This window comes from Opisthocomus hoazin, chromosome 6, assembly GCF_030867145.1.
Source record: "Opisthocomus hoazin isolate bOpiHoa1 chromosome 6, bOpiHoa1.hap1, whole genome shotgun sequence".
Classification (NCBI taxonomy): Eukaryota; Metazoa; Chordata; class Aves; order Opisthocomiformes; family Opisthocomidae; genus Opisthocomus; species Opisthocomus hoazin.
In genome coordinates, this window is record NC_134419.1 from 57,079,927 (window position 1) to 57,103,380 (window position 23,454).

The 23,454-nt window shown below is 38.6% G+C and overlaps 1 protein-coding gene across 18 annotated transcripts in view; it reads left to right on the forward strand.

The window, feature by feature from the left end:
- Window positions 1-23,454, forward strand: part of PCDH15 (protocadherin related 15) — a 1,100,829-nt gene that overhangs the window by 1,065,606 nt on the left and 11,769 nt on the right. For 17 of the 18 annotated variants that reach the window (XM_075423218.1, XM_075423213.1, XM_075423210.1 and 14 more), the window contains 2 exons: window positions 1,925-2,101; window positions 8,820-9,564. In XM_075423218.1, coding sequence (XP_075279333.1) covers window positions 1,925-2,101; window positions 8,820-9,042 — 400 coding nt within the window. In that variant the 3' untranslated portion in view covers window positions 9,043-9,564. Of the gene's footprint in view, window positions 1-1,924; window positions 2,102-8,819; window positions 9,565-12,626; window positions 12,738-23,454 lie in introns of those variants that run through there. The other variant, XM_075423232.1, reaches the window with a different exon arrangement.

Consider the following 23,454-nt stretch of genomic DNA (forward strand, 5'->3'; position numbering starts at 1 on the left):
AACTCAGCTATTGTTTTTTTGTTTGATAGTCTGATCACATAAATTAGCCCAGAAAGTCTTGTTTTCCCATAACTCATAGTTCTGATGGAGCATTTAGACCTCCAGCTTGTTTATTTCTCCATACTTTTTTGCCCTTGTGCCCAGTATTGATGACATTTTCTTTTATGCCTTTGTTTATAAATCTGTCTGTGGGCTTTAACTGAACTCTTCTCAGTCCCAGTTTGGAAACCTCATCCCACTATTAGCAAGTCTGTGTGCAGACACTCTTCCTGTTTTCTCTGAGATGTATTCTGTCCTTGCCCAACAGCCATGGTTAAAGCTCTTCTGATGGCACTGTGTGAACAACTTTCCACTTTCCTTCTGGCTCCATCCATTCTTGCCAGAGTTGGGGTCCCCACCATCTTGTCTGCCAGCCCCAGCTACGGTCTTGATGAGAGGACCAGTTCTCCCTATTGCATACGGAATTTGAAGGTCATCCTGCTCAGCTGTAGTACTTCTAAACCTCTTTCTTTCATTGGAGGCATAGTGCAGCAGATACGGAGAAGCAGTCTGCTACAGGAACTCAGCAAATTTCATGGGCCCCACTTGAGTAACAGACCAGACTAGATGGAAGGAAAAGAATATATGTTTAAAAAACGTTATTAAAGTCTCGTCCTTTCTAAAGCAGCTTTGTTAGAGCAACGGTGAGGTCTCATTATAACTTTCCATACACTCTCCATATCTGAGGTACAGACATGCTTGCTATCTGTGCAGAGAGGTGCTCAGTGAGGTCCTTTCCCCACCAATTTGGTGCTTCTGCAGGCATTCTGAAGGCCTTTCAACCTGGCATAGGCATGAGTGTTCTTTGTTTGTTTGGAGTGACATTCTGCAAACAGCCATTCTCCATTTGCCTTTTTGAGTATTTTAGGAATAACATCACATGTTAGGACTTGTCCCATAAACAGTTCTGCATGGAAAACTCTAGAAAAATAGGAGATTCAGAATTTAGAACAACGGCTTCCAAAAGCAGATACTAAGTTGCCTGTGGACATTCAGGTGTCAAAAAAAAAAAAAGAAAGAATATTCAGTAATAAAGTTGAAGAAAATTGGTCACATGACAAGAATTAAGAAAATGACCGGTAAATGTCATCTTCTCTAATAAATTTTAATTCCCCAGAATTGCATTTATCTTATGTATTGACACATTGCGGTTCGTATACATATCCAGAGAAGTATGTCATTCGGTGCTCTGGCAGCTTGTAATAAATCCTTCTCTTTGGAAAAAGGACAGATTTGTTTTTGTTTATTGTTGATATGCCCTTGTTATCTCGGGCATAGCTGCCACTGAATTCTATCAACATATCTTTCTTCTGCTTGTAGAACTTCTGTAGTTTATTTTATTTTTTCCAGTGTCAGCTGGATATTCCAACTTTCTTATGGCTGTAAAACTTGGTCATGCCTTTTGGAGTAGCAGGTGTTTTGGCACCTGTTATGTTGTGCTGTATTGGAGGGCCAGATGAAATATCCCATTGAAAATGGTTGAAGTAGTTGTTTCTGTGGGTGTAAATTTATTACGTGCATCCTGTGTAAGGCTGGAATTGAAGAGTTCTGAAATCATATAGCTTAATAAAAGGATGACAGGTTTTATTTTGTGGAATATAGATGGTGTTTCCCATGAGCCATTTTAAACTCAACTGATGTCATAAATACAAAGAGCTAGACTTAAGGACATTTTTCTGGTGACCTCTCCTAGCACTGCTAAGCTTTTCCCAAGAGTTCACCATTTAAGAGGTTATATCAGAGCGGAGATTTTTTAAAAGTGCTCTGAAGGTAACCATCCTTCTAAGCCTGTGGGTTTTGTCTATTAATATGTCATTTGAGCTATTGTCAATCTTGATCAGCACAAATAAATCACTGCATCTTTCTGGCTCCATCTCATCTTTAGGATTTTGGAACGCTATGTCCAAGATCAGATTCCCAGTGCAACAGTTGTGGTGGAATCCATTGGTGCTCGAAGGTTTGGGGATGGATACTCTGAAGAGGATTACACCAAGTCTGACCTCATGGTCTACGCAATCGACCCACAAACAAATAGAGCTATAATGAGGAATGAACTTTTTAAGTAAGTATATTACTTGTTGCTCTTCTTACATTTCTATGGAGTATTTTGAAGCCTGTTGGTCTGTGTCTGCTAGCAAGTGATTCAACGCAACAGGAACAGAAAAATCTGTTGAAGTGGTTGGTGCACGCCCCTGCACCTACCCTATGTGCAGCGTGGGAGTTTACAGATTTACTAGGTTCAGTCCATTCACTTGAGCTGAACAGCCCTGGTACACGTGATTTAAACGTTGTCACCATGAGAGCTTGCAGTACATTTGGTCCACACTGTGGAGGATCTTCCAGTTTAAAATCCTCTGAAAAAATTTACTTAGCATGTACTAAAAATGTCTCTGTGATTGCCAAGCAAGGGCTTTGGTACTCCCATCATTGACCTGCAGGCTTTCTGCAGCTTCCATTTGGAGCACATGTCTTTCTCTTTTCTTTTTTGTGGAAACCAAAGGAGAAGAAGAAAGAGAAGGGGAAGGAAGAGAGGTCGTGTGCACCTAGTCTGAAGCATAGACATCAGGGCATGACCCAGGTGTACATGTGCATGCAGGAAATCAGTAGTGCTCACAGGTGCCCAGTGGGCTGAGCAGACAGATCTGCGTGGCCCCATCCCACCAACTGCCAGAGGAGATGGTGAACAGCAGTAGACAGGCCACTTAAATTCATGATTTGATGTTGTTTTTCTTCTTCAATCAACTTCCAAATTAGCAGTTATATTCCAGTGTCACATAAAACATAAGAGATGGCTTTTTATTGACTGATTATACTCACAGCATGTTGCCAGTGAATGGGCCAGCTCTGGTCACAGTAACAGAGCGGTTTGGTAGGGTGCCAGTCTGCCTGGGCTTTTGCACCTTAGCAGAGCTCTTGTGGGATATCAGTCTGGCACACTACTGCTTCGGGGGCCAGCGGTAACTCCAGTCTCCGCCTGCATAAGAAGAGAAGCCAGAGATTACATGGGTAAGGAAATGAAATTAAGGTAATCTCTTTACATGTTTTTTCTGAGGCATCACTAGCGGCCAGTAGGTTCTAAGACAAAATTAGTATCTCAACCCATTCAGCTGCCAATGTATCAATATGGCAGTAGAATAATTTTGTTAGAAACTATATTTTTGTGCCTTGGCATTCTGCATATGGTTCAAAACAATGAAAATGCAAATTAGGATCTTCTTCTGAAGCAGCCACTATCTTTTGGCGATTTTTTTGCATGTGTTTCACCTTTGTGTTGCTTTTTATCTCAGTGGAAACTAGACCAGACTGTTCCATGATGGTATAAAGCACCACGTCAGTCAGCAGCCCAAAAAGCAAATGGCTGTGAGCCTTCTCGGTGGACTGTGATTGAAAAAGGGCTTGTTCTCCTGAGCTTTTAATTTAGTACAGATGAATTACAGCATACTAAAGCTCTGCATATAATCACAGTTTATAGGTTGGAAAAGATGACTGTGATCAGTCTGACCTAGTATAACAAAGACCACAGGAACTCCCAAATTTAATTCTGTTTTGAACATGTCTCTCAGCAAAGCAACTGCTCAAGAAAATCCAGTCAACTAAACCCTTTGTGCTGTTATTGCAGGGTAATTATTTTTACTGTGAAAAATTAGACCTTTTTTCTTTATTTTTTAATTTGTCTGCATTCAGTCATACCATTTTATTGTAACTTCCAGTGCTAGATTGAAGAATCCAATTGGTGCCTTTAATATCTGGTTCCCACCAAGGTCTAGGCATATGATCACATCATCCTCTTATTTTTCTTTCTTGAGAAGTTCCTTGACCTCTGCACTCTGGGCTATATTTTAATTCTTTTAATCACTTACAATTTTCTCTAAACCCTCTCCAGTCCTGCAGAATTAGTTTCTGAACTAGGATTATAAAAATCAGATGCAGTTTAGCAGTGGTAGCTTTCAGAGTGGTGGCAATACAGCCTCCTTCCTTCTGCTGGCCATTTTTTGTTTGTAGGTATCTCCATGGTCATACAGTCTTTATAGGTCTCAGTGATGCACTGGGAGTTTGTGTTGACTTGTCCACTGCCAGAGCTGCTGATTGTGTACTGAATGGGGTCTCTGTGATTTTGTTCCCAATTTTATTCAAGAGAGGAAGTGGAAATTAAGGAAACCTGGCAGGAAGTCAGCAGAAATCCCTGATAGATAACCATTTTCCTTTCTCTCTAAGGAAAAGTGCCAGTAGATCTGCTTGCAGTCATCCTGTAAGTCACTGTTGTACCCCAACCCACTCCCAAAACTAGTCTCAATAAATGTATCTTACTGCCATACAGCCAGAATGTTTACTGATCCCTCTTTATCATTGCTTTGCCACTTTTACAGTTTGTGAATTCACTGAGGTCTGTGTTTTCTTCCAGTCATAGCCAGTTTAGAGTATGGCCAAAGGGAGATCTATTAGAAACGCTCAGGGTCAAAAGGACATTATTCAGTGCTGTCCAGGTTCAGAAAATTTATACGACCTTGATGACAGTTGAAAATTCTGACACCTTCTACTCCTCATGTGGAAAGCTCTCTGTAAATCTACTATTATTAGCACATGAAAGTGAGCTAGTACTTGTGCATGGAGGCAGTTAGCTCTTTCAACTCCATAAAAAGAATCATCTTCTGATGTAGACTTTCTTCATGGTCAGAAAATGTGTCCAACTTCATTTTGGTGCCCTTTGAAAATATAGGAATGTCTTTTTAGGGATGTTTGCATATCCAGTGAAATACACAGAACAGAATAGAGTTAAGATAGGTTAAAAAGCAGTTTTTTAAACATGAAGGGAAGGTTATTCACTTGCCTGGTCTGCAAATGTACGGGATATCAGCTCAGAAGCAACCTCATTAAAATGCTTCATGTGCCTGCATACTCAGCTTTTCTTTTTTTTTTTTTCCCCCCTCCCTCTTTTCTCTCTTCAAAAGCTTTTAACTATTTAAATCAGCAAAATCCAAGGCAATGCTTTCCTGGCTTTAGGGTACAGGTGAGCAAGTGTCAGCTTACTAAAGTAAGGAGAAAAATGTAGTGAGAGTTTTGTAGCTGGACTTATGATGTTAACAAGTTTTCGCTAGCAAGTGGGTGAACCTCAAGAGATTTGGCTCAGCTCAGGTCCTTACCCAAATCCAAAAAGAAATTCCTTCTCTGAACTTCTTTCCTGGAGTTTGGATCTCTAGAGGGATGGCTCAATGTTCTTCCTACTCCAGTCACAGGACACAGTAGCCATGGTTGTCCCCTCATTGGGAAGAGATGGCCAAGAGTCACAGCCATCATTCTGGCAGACAGGAATCTGCTCTGGATCCTACCTGAAAAGCGATCAGTAGGAGAAAGGATCATTTAATAAACTGGATATGATGGGGAGAAAGGTTAGAAACTCAGAAACAAACGGAGCCCCCTTTTTTAAAAGCTTAATTAGCAATAATGAATATAGATTTAGCCAAGTTATTTTCCAAGTGTTCAAAAATTTCATTATGTATACAGAAGAGTGAACCGTACCAACAGCACAGATTTAGCACATGAATTCTACTAGTTGTGATTTTAGCACAAATTACAAAATATTATGTATTGGAAGATACCTGTGGCTTTTCTTAAATGGGCTTTTGGGGAACACCATCTGTGTTTCTTCTTGTAAAACACAGTGGAGGCCCTGACTTTAATAGAGTTTGTGTTAAGCATGTCACTGTTTTAAAACAACTATCTGTGAATGTTTTTTAAGGAATTTGGGGGGTAAGTTGAGGACAGAGTGGAGCAAAGCGGCCTGTTCCCCTTCGCAGGTGGCATGCTGCTTCGGTAAAGGCAGATGGAGATCACTGGTGCTGGCAGCAGGCACAAGTCAGGGCAGTGTTGGGGTCCCGGAGGTGCTTGGCTTTACACTGAAGCAGGGTGGAAAGGATGGTCAAGGCAGTTAATGCCCGTCAGCAGCTGAGTAAAGCCACAATCATGACCAGTTACAAAGTTGTATTTCTACAAGAAGTAAACCCCACTAAACAAAAGCTAATGTCTGAGGCTCCCATAATCACCCCTCGGAAATGGCACTCCAATACATCAGTTCATGTCCAACAGTCGTTTATGAAATCAAGAGATACAAGGAAATTCAGTGTGCTCTGGATGTGCTGGATTAATGCAGATGTGCATGACAGAGCAGGCACATACTGTGCCAGACTCACGACCAGGCTATTTTGAATGGGTTGCTTCACATCCAGCAGTACCAAATGAGTAGCCTAATCCCACATATTTGCATTCAAGCAAAATGATTGGCAGGAAAACCCACGTGTGTCTCAAGATACGCTGATTTTTCCCTATCCTGTGCTTTGTAAGACTGGTACACAATGAGAGATTCATACTTTTCTTTAGCACTGTTATGACTGATTACTTGACATTTTTATTAATCAGGAATCTGTCTGGTTACACTGAAAAATGCATCTAAATAGTAACTGTGCTTTGTTATTACCTTCCTCTGCCACAAACTCTTAAAAGACTTTGAGGCTACTTAGATAATTTTACAGAGTGAAATGATCAGCCTCCTTTTTTATCTTTTATATCAAAGAGGGTTTGATTTATTGGAGCATAAAAACCAGTTGAATCCAGAAAATTTCTCCTGCATCTATAAAGTGTAAAATGTCCACCATTAAAAATAAAATGCTTACCCTGTCTAAATCTTTTACACGATGTGTCATGTTTCATCATGGAGCAAATGTGCATGGTTGAGTTACGAACCTGTTAAAATAGGGTTTGTCAAGAAAATGCTAACAGAATTTTAACTGAGAGATTGTTAAAATCGTCCAGAGATTTAATGCTGGCCGACCTGAATGCTTTTGCCAGCTCAGAGGACATGTAACATGCACCAGTGACATCTAGTGTACAACAGAAGAGTTAGAGCTCCGTTCATACTCCCTATATGTCTTGTGAATCATCATTGCACGTCTTTAAGATGTGAAAAGGGATTTTTGCTCAAATACCAAGAAAATGTTTTGAGGAAGAAGTCAAGGAATTAGTTGTGAATATCAGCAGACCATACTAATACAAAGGGAAATTATTCTTCAAAACGCCCTGGGTTGCATTTTGCCAGTGTGGGTCTGTGAGTGAGCAGCCACTGCTGCTCTGAAGTTAGCATCACAAAACCAGCACCATTTCATCATTCAGGATGAATTCTCTGCATGTTATGAGATCCAACTAATATGTTACACACATAGATCAGAGTGCATTCTCCCCAAAGTTAAATAAAAAACCAACCAGGGACAATCAATGCTATGAGAGTTTATGAGTAAATTGAGATTAAATCATTTGTCATTCCAAAATATGAACACCCTTTTCAAAAGTGGTCATTTAGAAGTGTAATTTCTATCTCATGATGAGACAAAGGAAAAAAAAGCTATTTCAGACTTTTTTTAGACATCTGGATTTTATACGCAGAAGTCCTTTCAGAATATTTTTTAGCTGGTTTTTTTGTACATTTTTTTTTTTTATCTCAGCATTTTTCACTTGTCTGACTTTCTCCGGGAGAAACCCTGTACATGTAAGGGTCTGAGGTTCTGCTATAGCTAATAGCCAGCAGGATCCTCCTCTGTCCTGATGGGTGCCTCCTACTTTGATCTTTCTAGCTGGAGCCTACTGCTTGATATCTTGTGAGACAGTCAATCCTCACTTCAGAAATGATCCAAGAATTTTTATTTTCCTTTGGAAATGAAAGCCTTGGCCAAAATATTTTTTCAAAATTCTAAAGTGAGTTTCTGTAACAAACATAGTGTTTACTATTCAAAAGTCATCCAACAGAAAATTTTAAGTCATATGGGAAATGAGTTCATTTGATTAGGATTTACATTTGGCTACCTGTCTTCAAGCTGACAGTTATCAGATCAGATACTGAACTTCTTCCACTACATTTGCTCTTTCAGAGACTGTTCCAGTCCTTTGCTTGGTAACTACGCTGTTACAAGTTCCTCTTGTAGGTGATGCACAAACGAAGATGGACATTATTATAAGTTGCAAGTAGTGACAGCAGCACGTGCTTCTGGGTTTGCTAACAATGTAGTGTTGCCTAAGACCTAAATCTGTCTTACTGGTGTGCCTTGTAGGCCTACTTGAAGCCAGTGTTTTTTCTGATAGCTGTAGAGATAGCCTGTTGTTCCTGTAATTAGTAATATTAGTCAAGATTTTTCTGGTATCTGGCAGTGTTTGGAGAACGCCTGAAGATTAAATTACAGTTTTTTACAAGCAATTAGTGATTTTCCTTTTAGAAGAGGTGTGAAACTCCAGAAGAAGTGGCCTGCATCATCTCAAAAGAAGAAAAAGAGGAGGCAGTTTACAGGAATCTCTGTCTGTCATCTTTTGTGACCTCTCATTTGACTTTTAAGGAAACGAGTACAGATGATGCAGTATTTTCTAAAATGTTATTGTTTTCCTTGTTCCAATTCTCCTGCATCTCTCACGAATGTTGCTACAGATTCCACTCAAAAATTGCTGTGATGGAGGGGATGCTGTCAGATAGCCAGAAGCCAGTGAATAAACTCCCTCAGCACTGTGCCAAACATTAAGCTTCAGCTAACCTCTCCTTTTCAGTGTTTAAACACTATTATTAAGTGGTATTAAGTACGTCGGAGTTATCGCTGACATAGGGATTACAGAGAATTACTAATATTCTTAAGCACATAAAGAAGAGGTATGTGCTTTATCAGACCACAGTTATTAACCCAACTATGCAGTAATTCAAACACTGTTAATGAACTTGGCTGTAATAGTTTTCTTTTGTGATGTTGAAGGTTCCTGGATGGCAAACTGCTGGATATCAATAAAGAGTTTCAGCCGTACCTGGGGCAGGGGGGGCGCATTCTGGAGATCCGCACCCCAGACGTGGTAGCGAATGTCAAGAAGCAGGCACAAGCAGTAGGCTACACGGAAGGCGCGTTACTTGCTCTGGCCGTCATAATCATCCTTTGCTGTATGCCAGCTATTTTAATAGTTATGGTCAGCTACAGACAGTAAGTACTCCTCCTTTTTGTAGTAGGGATGCTACATTTCTTAGGAGAACTGATTTGAAAATTATCCTTCATTGCAATGAAATTATGTACAGTATCTATGGAAAAAAATTTAATTTCCCTCTTACCACAAGAGTTGGTCAATGTGCATGAAAAGAGAAAACGCACAGGAAGTGCACCTTGCTATACTTTCTGAAGTTGTGGTGCAGTAAGGGTTTTAGAGTATGTGCTGAAACAGAAGGTGCTGTTTCAATGAATGAACCACAAATCAAAATTGTGTAGCTCAGGCAAAATAAGAGGACTCAAATTTTTGTTTAATTTCTAAAATACTCACAGTTATATTTTTTCCCTACCTGTATGCTTCTTAAATGCAAATGTTCATGACGAATTGATTTTGTGCCATTTTAGCGCTACCTAAAGCAGCATACACCAGAGAGGACCTTCCTGATATTTCCACTCACCTCTTGTAGACTTGAGAGGTTTAAATAATTGGGCTTATAGACTAGTTAAAGGATCAACGTCACTAGCACTTTCCTCTTAACTAAGCCTTTTCAGTTCCATTCATATTTCAAATCAATGCATTTGGACTTAAAGGCTGTATATTTATTATTTAATTTATTCTCATGAAAGATTTCTAATTCCACGTGCATGCTCTGAGCACTCATAGAATTACCAATCACTACAAAATCAAAATATAAATAAGTCTGTGCATCTTTTCTAGTAAATGACTGTATTCAACTTCTGTATGTATTGGTCTGTACCTCCATATCTTTCCATCTTAATTTGAAAATTGGTGAACTATCTGAAATGTAATATGCCCTCATCATGGAAAACCTCTGCTCCGCAGGACCATGTAGGAAGGAGTTCCCAGAACCCTGCTGGTTTTTTTGTTTGTTTGTTTTTTCATTTTTGTTTGCTTTGTTTCTACAAAAAATGCTTTGATGCATGCTCCCTTCATTGTGTTGAGGGCAATGAAGTGTCAGTGCCTCTGCAGACCGCTGCTGCAGCATTGCACCAGTCTGTGGGAAGAGAGGGCATGGAAGAGCTGATATACATGTGTTACAGTAAAGCAACTACAGTCTGAATGCTGCAATAGATGTAATGGGCTACAATACGCCAGGTGAGATTGAAGCTGTGCATTTTTCCTTTCTGCACTGCAGTTAGGAGTTAGCAAAGTGCGATGTTAGGCATCATTTAAAAAGCGTATCCTACATGAAAAAATCGCAGCCTGTCTGAGAGTACCTTCCTTAGTGACACCAGAAACACAGCCAAGGAAAGACATTTCTTGATGGTTATTGCATGTTCTCTGGGTTGCATTTGACATCCCAGATTCTCCAAACAATTTGGGTCAAAGGAAAAATTCCTTTTAAAGGAGTTTGAAAGAGCTTGACAAACTTCTGTGCCATTGGGATGGAAGTGCATCTCAATGCTGGTTTACTTCTCCCAAAATTGTGTGTAAAATTTGTTTCCAGTGAAACACTACTGAATCAATTCAACCTACAATTAGGTGGTGGTGGTTGTTATCTGAATTGCACTATTTTTCCTTGACATCCGTTCGATTCTTGAAAGATTATCAGTCTCTTTTAAGAGCTTTAAGGAATCTGCCTAACTTCATTTCATCAAAAATACCACATTTTTAATGCCTAGAAGTGTGACTTGTGGTTGGATTTCTAGCAGAACAATGTGAATAAACTATACTTTTAAGAAAAATGTATGATTGAAGAGTGCCAAAGAAAATAAAAGGAATTTTAGTGTTAATGTAAACACCAAAAGGTGTCCTGAGAATTATGGTTTGTTTTTGCATTGCAACTTTTCTTCTCGTTTTCAAAAGGAGTTTCGGTATTTTTCCTGATATTCTGACAAAGTAGGTGCTCCAATCTGCCACTGAGTGTAGAGATTACAGCGGAATAAATGTAACTCATACTCACAGCACATATAATGAAAATGTTAAGATTTTCTAACAGTTAAAACTTTTTATGTGCAGTAGGTCCACTTTTCAGTGCTTAGCTTTTCAGTGATCAGCTTACTAAATTTTGTAAAAATAATAGTTACTGAAAAGAAAACTCATTTAAATTGGAAAATTAACACTGTCAAAGTGCAGCTCAGTGCCTACATTTATGACTTGTAAACAAGCCAGAAACTATCCTTATTCTTTTCTATTAAATACTGTCTTTGAAATACTCTATCCAGTACAACCCCATAATGTAACTATAAATAATGTATTATTTACTAATCACAGAAGACTGATATCTTCTTAATAGCAACCAAAAGTAATACTCCTTCACTATTGAAGATGTTTTCTATAGCATGCTTGAAACATGTTAAAAAGAGAAAAGAGTTATAAAAATGCATCCCTGGTAGTCCACCTGTTAAAGAAATATCATGAGGTATATTCATGTTTTCATGTCTTGCACTTTTTGGGTGGGGGGAGGCAAGGAGTTGTTTTCTGTAAGCCCAGAGCAGTTTTCCCAGCTGTAATTCATGCTTCTGCTGACTGCAAAATTGTTTCAGGAGTGTCACAAATAGAAGCTAAGCACAGTTCAGCTCTGGATATTATGATTCTCTAAACATGTCATTAATTCCGTAATTTTATATGTGGAATAATTAAGTAGCATCTAGTTCATTACTCCAATTAGGTTCACTGTTGAGGACAATTATTGCAAAAGGAATTCATTTAACCTTCCTTTTTATCTCTCTGTCTTTTTTTGCATAACGAAACAGATTCAAAGAGTAAGTACTTATTTTCAGCTTTGTTTCTAACAGCTCATATAGGAATACTGACAGCCTACTAATCTTAATTTTTAAGAAGAAGGGGTACTTGATATTCAGTAAGACTTACTTGCTGTAGTCCAACTTGCTCCTGAACACCTTGCATAGTGAGGTTAAAAATTACTTATATCGCTACTCAATGTATTTGATTATTGCATGCTAGCACACATTAAAGATACCGTGGTTCAGGACATTGCCTGTTTCCTGCAGAGAAGAAAGTAGATATTTCCATGTTTGTGGTATTCCTCAAGCAAGCAAGTGCATGTCAGGCTACAGTGCATAGAGACACTTCCTTAGGAAAGACCAGGTATCATCCACCCTCAAAAGCAAAGCAAAGGCAAGTCAGTCAAGTCACCTCAGAGGTGAGAAAGAAGTTGTAAGTGATAACTTAAACTTTGCCAGAGACTTTTTTTGTGTTTAAAATTACAGTTTCTTGGCACTTGAATGAAGCTCTTGACCAAAGAGCTTACTGTCTCCACTGTTAGTCTTGGGCAGCCAGAACAGATGAACCTCCGAATGAGTAGTGTCAAGGCTAGAACATACATTATTTCCTGGGAAATACCTGCTGTGTCAGTGATAGACTGCTGGTAAGGAGGTCTCTGTCCAGGAGGAGCTCTGGGATTCCACCGAGAGCGAACAAATAACAGGAAGTTGAAAAAGCCAGGAAAACTATCATGTTATTACTTTTCTTTGAAGAAGACAAAACACAGGGATGTTTTGAAAACTGCAGGAAAAAGCATAGAAAACTTTACCTCTTGGCTTATGTTACAGTATAGAGTGTTTCTAATGAGTATTTCTTCTTCGCTACGTGGCTTACCAAAGGCGACAGGCTGAATGTGCAAAGACTGCGAGAATCCAGATGGCTTTACCAGCAGGCAAACCAGCAAGCACAGCTGCCAATAATCTCTATGAAGAGCTTGGTGACAGCACCATGTAAGTATTCCTTGTGATAGATCAATAAAATTACTATTGACCGAAGCCATGATTCACTTTCCAGGGATATGGCTTCATGTAGTCTGTGTCAAAAAGTCTTTTCTTCATGAAGCGATCTTTCACCAGTTGCTTGGGGATCTCAAACATCAGAAAATAAGTAGAAGGACTCTGTAAGGAGACAAAAATCAATTTAACCTGCTAATGGGGATTTCTTGTAGTGCATGGGGGAATCTTTAACAGGTTTTAAGTTGGCAAAAAGAAGGGTATAGCCAGATGTTTTTCTCTAGAGTAAGAGCTTACAGCAGGCCATTGCTACCAGGGTGAGCCGGGACTGGGGTCCTTTAGTGCCATTGCAAATCCAGGCCAACGTACTGCATGTTTCAAAGCTGTTGACTAAACACATCAAATGAAATTGCTGGCCCAAAGTACCCATTTGCTATAGTAAGAAATATTCTGTTAGGTAAAGTGGGGGGTTTTTTGTTCCAAATTTGAAACTATTTGAATGTTGAAATTAAAGATGAAGGAGCTGTCAAATTAGAGAAACCACTTGCAGTTCAATGAATATATCTTTTACCTATTTTATGTTCGTAAAATAATATTACAAAGAAGCGTGCTGTTTCATGCTTCTGTAAATCTGAAGTTTATGGACTCCAACAATAATTTAACTCATAGTATGAAAATATTACAGTCAAGAATAGACAATTAATATTTGTATCATACGGGGAGTTTTGTTGATAAGCTTGCCACGCTTATTCTTCTATGTTTCTATTTTAAAACCAAGTAACGCTGAAGAGCATAGCATTAATAACATGTTTGGAGGCAGGTAGAGAGATAGCTGCTGGTGTTGTTGAGGATTGCCCAACTTCTGCTTTGTTATCAATCATGATTTGGTTTGCTCAGAAAGGTGAAATTTTCCAGATGCTGTGATAGAGTTCATAAAATGTTAAGGAGGCACGACAGTGTATCATTGCTGCTTTAACTCTTGGCCATCTGAGTGCAGTCTCTGCATTTGAAGTAATTCCAGAGCTTGAGCTTTTCTGTGTAAGTAAAGGGGCTATACTTGAAGCAAGAATAGCTTCTCCTAACTGCTGAATTTCCTCCCATGTATTTTTCCTTTGTGAAGTGTTACTACTTGGGCAGTAAGGGAGGAAATATGTATGTTTGACAGAAGCTGACAGTCGCATTTTTAAATGTGAACACTTCTGTTTGTGACCCACATGAGATCACCCCTGTACACTTACACATACAGTGAGGTGGCCTGCTAAATAAAATTCCTATTTCTTTTGCATTTAACTAAATTTCTACTGAAAGTAATGTTTCACTTCTACTAATTTTACTGGCAGTGATATAAAGCTGATTATCTGTGGGAAATGGATACCCCAGTGCAAGAATCTCTATTGTGAACTGATGAATACCTTATGCTAAACACAGAACAAGGCTCATTGTGCTGGGTTTCTACCTGCGAAGATTTTTTCACATTTTAGTACTGCAACATACAGATGAAAATTTACAGATTTTCAGTATTGAATTTGCGGCCTCGATATATGTTTATTTTGACTAAATATAGTTTTCACTGCACCAGAAAGGATGTCATATATGGAATATTTTCTCTCAGATGTCTTTGCATACAGCTAAGATATACACATATACATGATGCTAAGGAACTGATTAACATAAACTAGTAAAAATATTACAATATAAATGTAAATCCTTAGGATTTTCAAGAAAACAACATACTTCAATAAAAAATGATTACAAATTATCTTTATTTTTCTGTCTAATACTTCATTTCAAGGCACTGGTATACCTTTGGAAATTATTATTTGGGAAATATCTTTTATTAATGTTTTTCATGAATTTTAGTACAATATTTCCTGTCTTTAGTTGTCCTAAGACAGTCATCTTTCATTTACAGTGCTGCCTTATGTCTTATTTTCATAATTTGGTGTTTATAGCAAATAAAATGGAACTAAGCTCTTTAGTTTTAAATCTGCCTTGTCTCGTAATTTTCATTTTTCTCTGTCTTTGGATACATAGGCATCAGTAAGTAAGCTCATTTCATTGTCTTAATATTTGTAGCTAATAGAAATGCTAGTTAATTTTCCTTTCAGTAAATCCCATTAAACGTTGCAGTCTGAAACTCATATTTTATTTGTCCATTGATGAAGTACAGGAAAGACATTTACTGTCAACTTTCAATACTTCTACGCTTCTTTATCCTTTTCTTGGAAGCAGAGATGAAGTATGATTGCTGAACTTGAATGGTATTATTTCTAAAGTCAAATAGTCCTACTACCTTAAAAAAACCCATACAAAACCAACACTGGTTTGCTTTCAGTTCATGGACTTAAGATCTCGCAATTGGATGCAAAAATCTTCTCTGCTATTTACAATTCCTTACAAGGCAGATACACTTCCTTCAGTTTGCAGAAACATACTTCAAACCAGTGAGCTCATGTTTATTACTGATTAGAATATCTATACATAAACAGAAAAAGATTGTGGGATTACCTCGTCCTTGAAAGATGTCATGTGAAGCGAAGAAGGAACTGAGAAGCTTTTGAAATAATCTCTTCCAGTAGCATAAAGGTTATGTCATCCTGCATGAGCCTTCTGCTGGAGGATTTCCTTCAAGTTCAGAATCATGTATTTCTCTCACCTCTAAATAGACTGAGGGTACTTGACCAACCTCAAAGTATGCTGCTTTAGAAGAAGGAATTTGTTTATTATTAGTGTGAAGTCAATTATTTTTCAGACAGTTATATTCTGCCCAAAGGCAAGCCTTTGGCATATCGTTTTTTGGAGAACTGCAGTGCTTGGGGAGAGTTTATTCACTTGTGTAACCCTTTGTGGCTTTGCTGGGTGTTATTCGCAAATGGGAGAGTAATCCCTGTACTCTGTGCAGCGGTTCTTCTCGTCGGTCCTCTCAGGTCCCTGTGACCATTAGGAAGCTGTAGTTTCTCTGTGTGGGTGATCTCCCAGTCAAAACAAGAAACAAAAATTAAGAAGCTAAAGTGTTTCATTACTACATACAGGCCTTCAGGTGACTTTTACATATTAAATAACTTAAAGGAGATTTAACATGTCTTAATTAACTCCTATCCAGTATCTAGTTATTGAAATTTCTCTTCCAGTTTTGCTAGGGAATATTTAACCACCAGAGGTTACATTTCCATTAATTTAGATTTGGTAATATATTCTGAGATATGAAAGAACAACCCCAAAAAAGATGGAACAGTCTGACCAAGAGTTCTAAAACTTCATCTTCAAGGATTCACATAATCATGTAAAGCGTAATTTTTCCCCTACTCCTTTTGTTAATAAAGTCTAACCCTTTTTTATCTAAATTCTAAAGAATATGATTCAAATTTTGGTAGAGAGAAGACTTCAAATTTTTAAGTCAGAAGGTTCTGTGGAAATATTGTACAGCTCTAGGTTGCTAAAAATAGTTTTGTATGGTATTTTTGATTTTTTGTGTGTATGTTGAAGTAATTGCTACTCATGCTATACTTTAGTTGCTTAACTGCAGAAAATAGGAAGAATTTAAGTATGGCATTCAAAATGTGGAGTACCAGCATTAGGCAGAGATAGTGAAGCTATAAGGGAATTGTACAAAAGTGGAATTCAATCTTTATACCCCATTTCTACCATAATGTCCCCATATACCATCATATTCTCACCATAGCTTGTCTTACAGATAAATTTAATATTTCAGACAGCTTTTTAGAGTGAGTGTCCTTTTAAAGACTTTTTTTTTTTTAATTCCTGTGCTAGACAGCACATCTGTTTAATTAGAATAAATTTGTGTATGGCAGCAGTAGAAAAACATTTTGATTCGGTCTTATTGCTGACGAGGGTAATCTTCTCTTTGAAAGGATAACGGGTTTGGTTTTGGCTCTGTCTGATGTTGGCCAATGTCTTAAATTTGTCACAGGCTGGGGGAAAATAAGTTTAGTTTCAGCCTCAGGTAAGCATTATTTAAAGCAGGGCTCTAAGGCACACTTTTCTAATGGGCAGTTTGGGGATATTGATTTTAAAATGCTGCTTATCTTAAAATCTGCTCAGAAGTTTGTGGTATGAAAAATATTTGAGGAAGGTGGGTTAATGAGGCACTCAGAGGTGCTGGTTGACTTCTAGAAAATAGCGAGACATCCTACTTTTGGGGTAGAAATTCAATGTAATCCAACTGCAGGGTTTTTTTACCTGGATTAACAAAGTGCAGAGATGAAATTCATATGCATATTGATACTTGTGCATCAATATGGGTATCATAAGTGCAAGAAACAATGCCCAGCTTGGTAATTCTTTAAGAATCAGTGTCAGGAGAATGGTCTGAATCTGACATGCACCTCAGCTGACTAGCTTCAGCTCCCATTGGCCACCTCACAGAGACCCTACAGGTCTACACTTCAGATGTGCTTGGGTGCACCTCTGACTCCTCCTGGGGCCACGGTTAAATCCTTGTAAATATTCTATGTTGGCTGTGTGCAGTATGGCACAGTGCCACTGCCATTTGAACAATGGAGACACAATTATGCGGACATACAGTATAGTCACCATGATTCCATATTATCTCAGAGAGCAGCTGTGTTGCATAACTGTGTAGCATTGATGTTTTTTGTCCTTGGGGAGATAGGGTACAGTATTGACTGATACTTGTGAAATCTAAGGGTTTTTTTTAAGAAGAGGTTAACTTATTTTTGAACTTACTGAGTCGCTGAAAACATGTTTTAGTTTTTCTTTGTCCTCAAGTCCTTCTCCCCTAAAGAACATTGTAAAAGTAAATGTCTTGCCCAGTAGTCTAGTAAATGTGGTCTTGCTGTTGAATAGTAGTAGTTTGCTAGAAGTAATTTAATGGCTCCAATTCATATCATAAGTTCTTTTTTTCTCTCTCATAAGTATCTATGTCCATGCATGTTTCCTCACACGTGATTATCTTCTTTTCTTTCAAGTCTTTTTCTTCTCTACCATTTCCAACAAAGCAGGGGAAAAAAGTCAGTCTTAGAAGAAGGAGACCGTCAGAGAGTTATAAGCAGCTTTGCTTCCCGTGCTATTGAGGCTCACAAGCAATCTAATATCAATGGATCACTGAACAATAATCTCCCCAAATCTTCAAGTAACATTACTTTTTTATCTGATGAGAACCCATTAACAACTCAAAACCCATTATATGTGGAAGGTGTCGCTCAAAGTCCCACTGCTGCTGGGTTTCTACGGAAAAGAAACGATACTCTAGATACTCTTTCTCCTTCAAGATTAGTCTTGAGAGATGCCTCTTTGAGAGGCAGTCACCGTGCATGGACGGTACCAACTCACGTTACTAAGAGACACACTCCTGGTTCGCTGAGTAGGCCAGTTATTATGGACCCCATTCAGTGGCAACAGGAGAGACTCAAAGCAGAGAATGAAGGAAGTGAAAATCAACATAGCAGTGTTGATATTAGCAGTCCACTATTTCAAAAAATAAGTGGCCCCAAGTTAACTGTAAAAGAGAAGGCAAGACAGTTTGAGCAGCAGGCTTTGCAGGAAATGAAGCAAGTGAAATCTCCTGATGTGAAATCCATCCGATCGCCAACACACAGCACCTGTTTCCAAGAAGGAGAGAATGTGGTAGAGCAGTCTTCTAAAAGTGTGGTTGCTTCTCCTTGCCTTCGCTCTTCTCCTCTGTCCTCTCCGACACCTTGTGCTGAAGTAGTTGAACCAGAGGCCTCCACGGTCCCCTCTGTAATCATCACTCACCACGACTATCCTGAAGAACTTTCTCCTCCACCAACTCGCAAACCAACTCCTCCGTCTTTCAGGATAAAGAAACCAGTTTGCCAAAGTTTTCTAGCTCCTCAGACCAAAGAAGTTATAGAAAGCATTCCAGATCCGCCTAAAATTCCCCCACCCCCACCTCCACTGCTGCCGCCTCCACCTCCACCACAACCTCCATCCCCTCCTCTGTTGCCACCACATCCTCCACCTCTGCCTACAGTTTCTCTTTCTTCTTCTTCATCTCCTCTTAGCACCCAGCACCTCTCCCCTGCCAAGTATTCAAAATCCCCTGCCAAACAGCCAGCTGTACCACCACCGGCCACAGTGCCAGAGCTGCCTCCTCGTAGGGAGCTGAAAGGTATTCTTAAAAACATTCAGAATTTAGCGGCGATCGAAAAGTCTGTGGCCAACATGTACAGCCAAATAGACAAAAACCACGTTCTGCCCAAGCACGTTTCTAAGCTCAAATCGGTTGCAACACCAGAGCTGCCAACTCCAGAAGCTGTGGCTGAGCACAACCAGCAGAATGGCAACTTGAGCTGTGTTGTAGAGGAGCTTGAGAAACGCTTTCCGTCTCAGTCGACAGCACTGTAATATTTATGCTTGGATGTTTTCTGCATGTAACATTTTGAGTGAGATGACTCTAATGCAGCACATGGTATCTGCCTCAGACTCTATAGAAATTCAGACTTTTTCCCTTTCTCTGCTGTGTATCACTACTTATTCAGTCCTAATCCCAAAATTGAGAGACATTGTCTTTCCTGTTCACTTGGAAATTTGTAATGTATAATAATTCTACAAGTTGTTTTCACAGAGCTATATGTTACTGTTCTATGATGTTGGTTCTTATGTCTATTTACCAAAAATTCTTGGGGAAAACTGTCCATTTTTACCCCAGGATCAGTCATAGACGGCAGAGAGCTTGATACTGCTTTATGTTAAGCAGCCTTCACTGTAGGTAGTCTCCGTAAGCAGAGTGATTTTTCTGCAGCTGTAATTGGAATGTCTTGCTTTGCCCATAAAATGTACCACCTGGGAGGAATCTTACTGTGAAATATTGGACATCAAAGAAAGCAAGTACTGGTAGTAAGCAGGCTCAGCATTAGTGAGCTGGAGTTATTGCGGTAATGCATTGTCTTATTCCATGGGAGATGATGCAGCGCTCTGCTATGCTAGCATGCTTTCTTTCAGCTCACATTTGATCAGAAGAAGGGTTTTATCTTGATTTCTCAGTAAACCTGGCTGTCTTCCCCTTTGTTACCTATAGTCTGCCTTCCATTGCATTTCTTATGTCATTAACTGCATGTTAAATGTTTTTATTTTGTGTATTTCTTTAATGTACAAAGCATTTGGTTGTTTTTTATTTTGCATGCACATGTTGTTGGTGTCTCTCTTCAGCCTTCATGCTAGTCTCCCATGAACTTTACAGCGGAATCATCTTGCTTATCTTAAATTGTAATAAAGTCACTCTGGTTAATGTCACCAAATGAAGATTTTTCAAGTACTTGTAAAAATCCACATAATAACTGGATTTACTTAGTAGCTTATTTGCTCACAGTCATCTAAATCAGACCTTTACAGTAAATATGTCAATTATAGTAAAACAGCTTGTCCTTTGAAAACAAAATGGTAAGTAAAAGCAGTTTTGGCATTTAAAGAATGTTAGTTGGGTTCAACTTGCAAGTTTCCTTGTAGTCTTTTGCCAAAATTCACAACATTTGTATTTAAAATGACAATTTTAAAAAATATATTGTGAAAGGCAAATACTATATAATCAAGAAAAACTAAAACCCCAGTTCAGTATCAAACGTTGTAGTTCTGAGCAAAAAGTTAATTAATTTTTTATCAGACTATCTCCAGATACTCAGCATTTCCATGGTGCTTGGCTTTTTCTCTTTTCTCCTCTTTTTTTAAATCTGCAGTTAGGACATGTATGGATGCTTCAGTTGGAAACTGCTGAAGGTAGTTTCTCTTCCTCTGTCCAAGAGCCAAACTCCGTGAACACCATCACACAAGTTTCACTGATACATTAGAATTTTTCTTTTCTTAAAACTCTTGTTGAACTAGACTGGACTAGACTAGTTCCAAGACACACATAGTAGCTAAATGTGTGAGGGGAGTGATTATCGATCATAGCACTTTTGCCATAATAGAATCTGTAGAATTTACAAGATGCATGCATGTAGAATACCTGCCAATGATGCTAAATTCTCCAAGAGAGGCACTACTGCTGCACGAGCAGCAAATTTTCAAAGTTCAGCAGCTATTATGTAGAGGAACATTTAAGATTTAGGAGACAGAATCAGAAGATGACTTACATGTGTACTTGCTTCTGTGTGTCTGCCATGGTCCAGGCATGGAGACAGTGGGACAGTGGAAAGTGTGCAGAGATGAGCATGAGAAATTGTTGTTGTAAGCATATTCAGGTAGGATCAACGCCTAAGACAGAGATATGAATTTAAGTACCCAAATCCCACTCTGGAGCTTGTAGACCCGTAACAGATACTTTTGTGAAGTTCATTACATCACTACTGAAATATTAGACAAATATGATCTAGTGTTGCAGTGTGTAGTGTCATGCAGCAAAGCTGCAGGTGTTTAGTAATTCACAGCATAAACTCCAAAGGTTTCATTTGGCTACAATTGTTCGTGACATTCCTTAGGCAGAAAGAATGGACATCACACAGGAGCTCCTTTTCAGGTAATTCATATCATCAGTGTCAGAAGAGTCTGTGGGGGTCGTGGTAATCAGCTCTTCACTAATGAGGAACACCTTCTTTCTCATTCTGGAAACTTTTATTAAGTTGGAAAGTTTACAAAATGTAGTTTCATTTTGTCTGGAATTAACGCAACCTTTGTTGTCCTGCTGGATTATTGAATAGTCTGTGTTAAAAAAATCATTCTATTAGATCGGGAAAGAAACTGTACTAGTAGCATGTATTTTTAACTTAACCCAGAGAAGTTCTGTCCCATTGAGATGTCAGGATGCTACTGCAGTTCTGCAGCACTACAAAGTGTTGCAACCAGTGTATTAGTCGGTAAGAAGCTGAGCATACAGAAGCTCGTTGACCCCTCTTCAGGTTGTCTGACTTGGTTAATTAGGGTCCGATGTCACCCTGGATGTGTCTGTCATGCTTTTGTCATCAGCTTGACTGGGTGGAGTTCTGAGCAGGAGCAGAGACTGCATCAGTGGAGAGTGCTTCTTTGCAAAGCTGAAATTGAGCAGTAGCAGATCATTACTCATCTCGCTTCCAGATTCTTTCTCCTCAGTTCCAGCTATGAACTGCAGGAAACCTCCATTTTAAGAGTCAGGGCAAATTGATAAGCAGTTGCCTTCTCTCGGTAGTATCTGTAGTATTTGGAGTTTATGGTGCTTTAACTTTTAATGTGAAAAGAGATGTAAAGTATGAAATAACAAATGCCTGTTGGGATGCCAGTAATTGGGAAAATTTTTGCTTTAGGCAAATCACAGTTCCTTTAACCTATGTTAGTAATACAGACCTGTGAAAGGTCACCACATTCTGTACATGTAAATTCATTCTTGTTTTATCTTTCACATTAAGTACTAGCAGTATATACTAGCTGTCATATTATCCCACAACATCATAGGAACTATGGTCTTGCTTCCCATTTTGCATTGAAGTTTTCTCTCTGACTGACTGCAGTGAAGTCTGGCTGATAATGTTTATCCAGAAGCAATTCCTCCCTTGGTGGAGACCTTTAATTGCTTACTGGAAACAAATGATGTTGTTTTGACCTTTGCCTTTTTGTCAGACTAGATCCTTGTGCTGTATTGAGTGAATGGGGTTTTTTTTTGTATTTTGGGAGTTTTTTTTCTTCTAATCATGTCCACCCAAAACTGTATGACAAGTATAAGCATCTCTCAAAACACAGCGTGGTGCTATTTTTAGGAAAGTTGAATTCCAAACTGAATGAGAATTACTTTTGTTACGCTTTTAATCTGCAATGTAGTGACTACTCGAGAGCAATTAATAGGCTTACTTATCATCTGTGCAGCACAAGGCCTTTATCTGAAGATTGTTGTAGGCAATACAGAAACTAAATACAGCATTCTTCAAGTGGGCTTTGAAAAGTCACAGATCATCTTTTGACGATATATCTTCATTTCAGTTGTTCATTAGTTTTGTATTATATAGGCAACAGCATTAATTTAATGCTGATAATCAAATCCATGTGTTGAATATTAACAGAAAACTTTATAGGTGGTGATATTAAAGAATTAAAAATACTTCTACACTGTTCTTTGTTATTTACTCAAGCGTAATCAGAGAATTTCCCTAGACTGCTGTCTGTGTACTAGGTTAAGCTCAACATAATTTTGAGCATTAACCCTTTCCTTTTTAAAAAAAGAAATTGAAAAAAAATCTAGGCTTATCCTTAATAATAATGCTAAGACCTAAATTCCTGTTCCTTCAGGAAGTTTTGTCTAAACCGTTTTAATTTTCTGGCACAAAATGTGAAAATAGAGAACTTGATAGACATAAGTGCATTTGTCATGCATATGAATGGCTCTAAGAAAATGAATTAAAAAAACAAAAAAAAAAATTACAGTAAGATCAAAAGCACAAAGCCTGTGGCAAAATAATCATAGATAACAAAAATAATTTAACTCCCCCCCTGCAGAGGAAATGTTAGGAAAAATGTAATTTTAATAATAATGTTGTTACAAGAAATTAGTAATAGAAGCTCCAGGCCAATTTCTAGCAAGCCCAGAGTGAATGCAGAAAGTCCAGAAGTAGAAGAGAAACTGTTTCACTGCTTAAGCAGGTGCATGAAATAAGAGTTTCTATGTAGATGGTCTCTGAGACGAGAGAAAGTGACTGGGCCAGACCTCTCTTACGGGAATGCAAAGAAAGCCAAACACAGCATTTGCCTTTGCTGTGTTCCACTGGGTGCACTGGCTCTCTGGCTTTTGGGGATTGGGGATTTCTTCTCATTC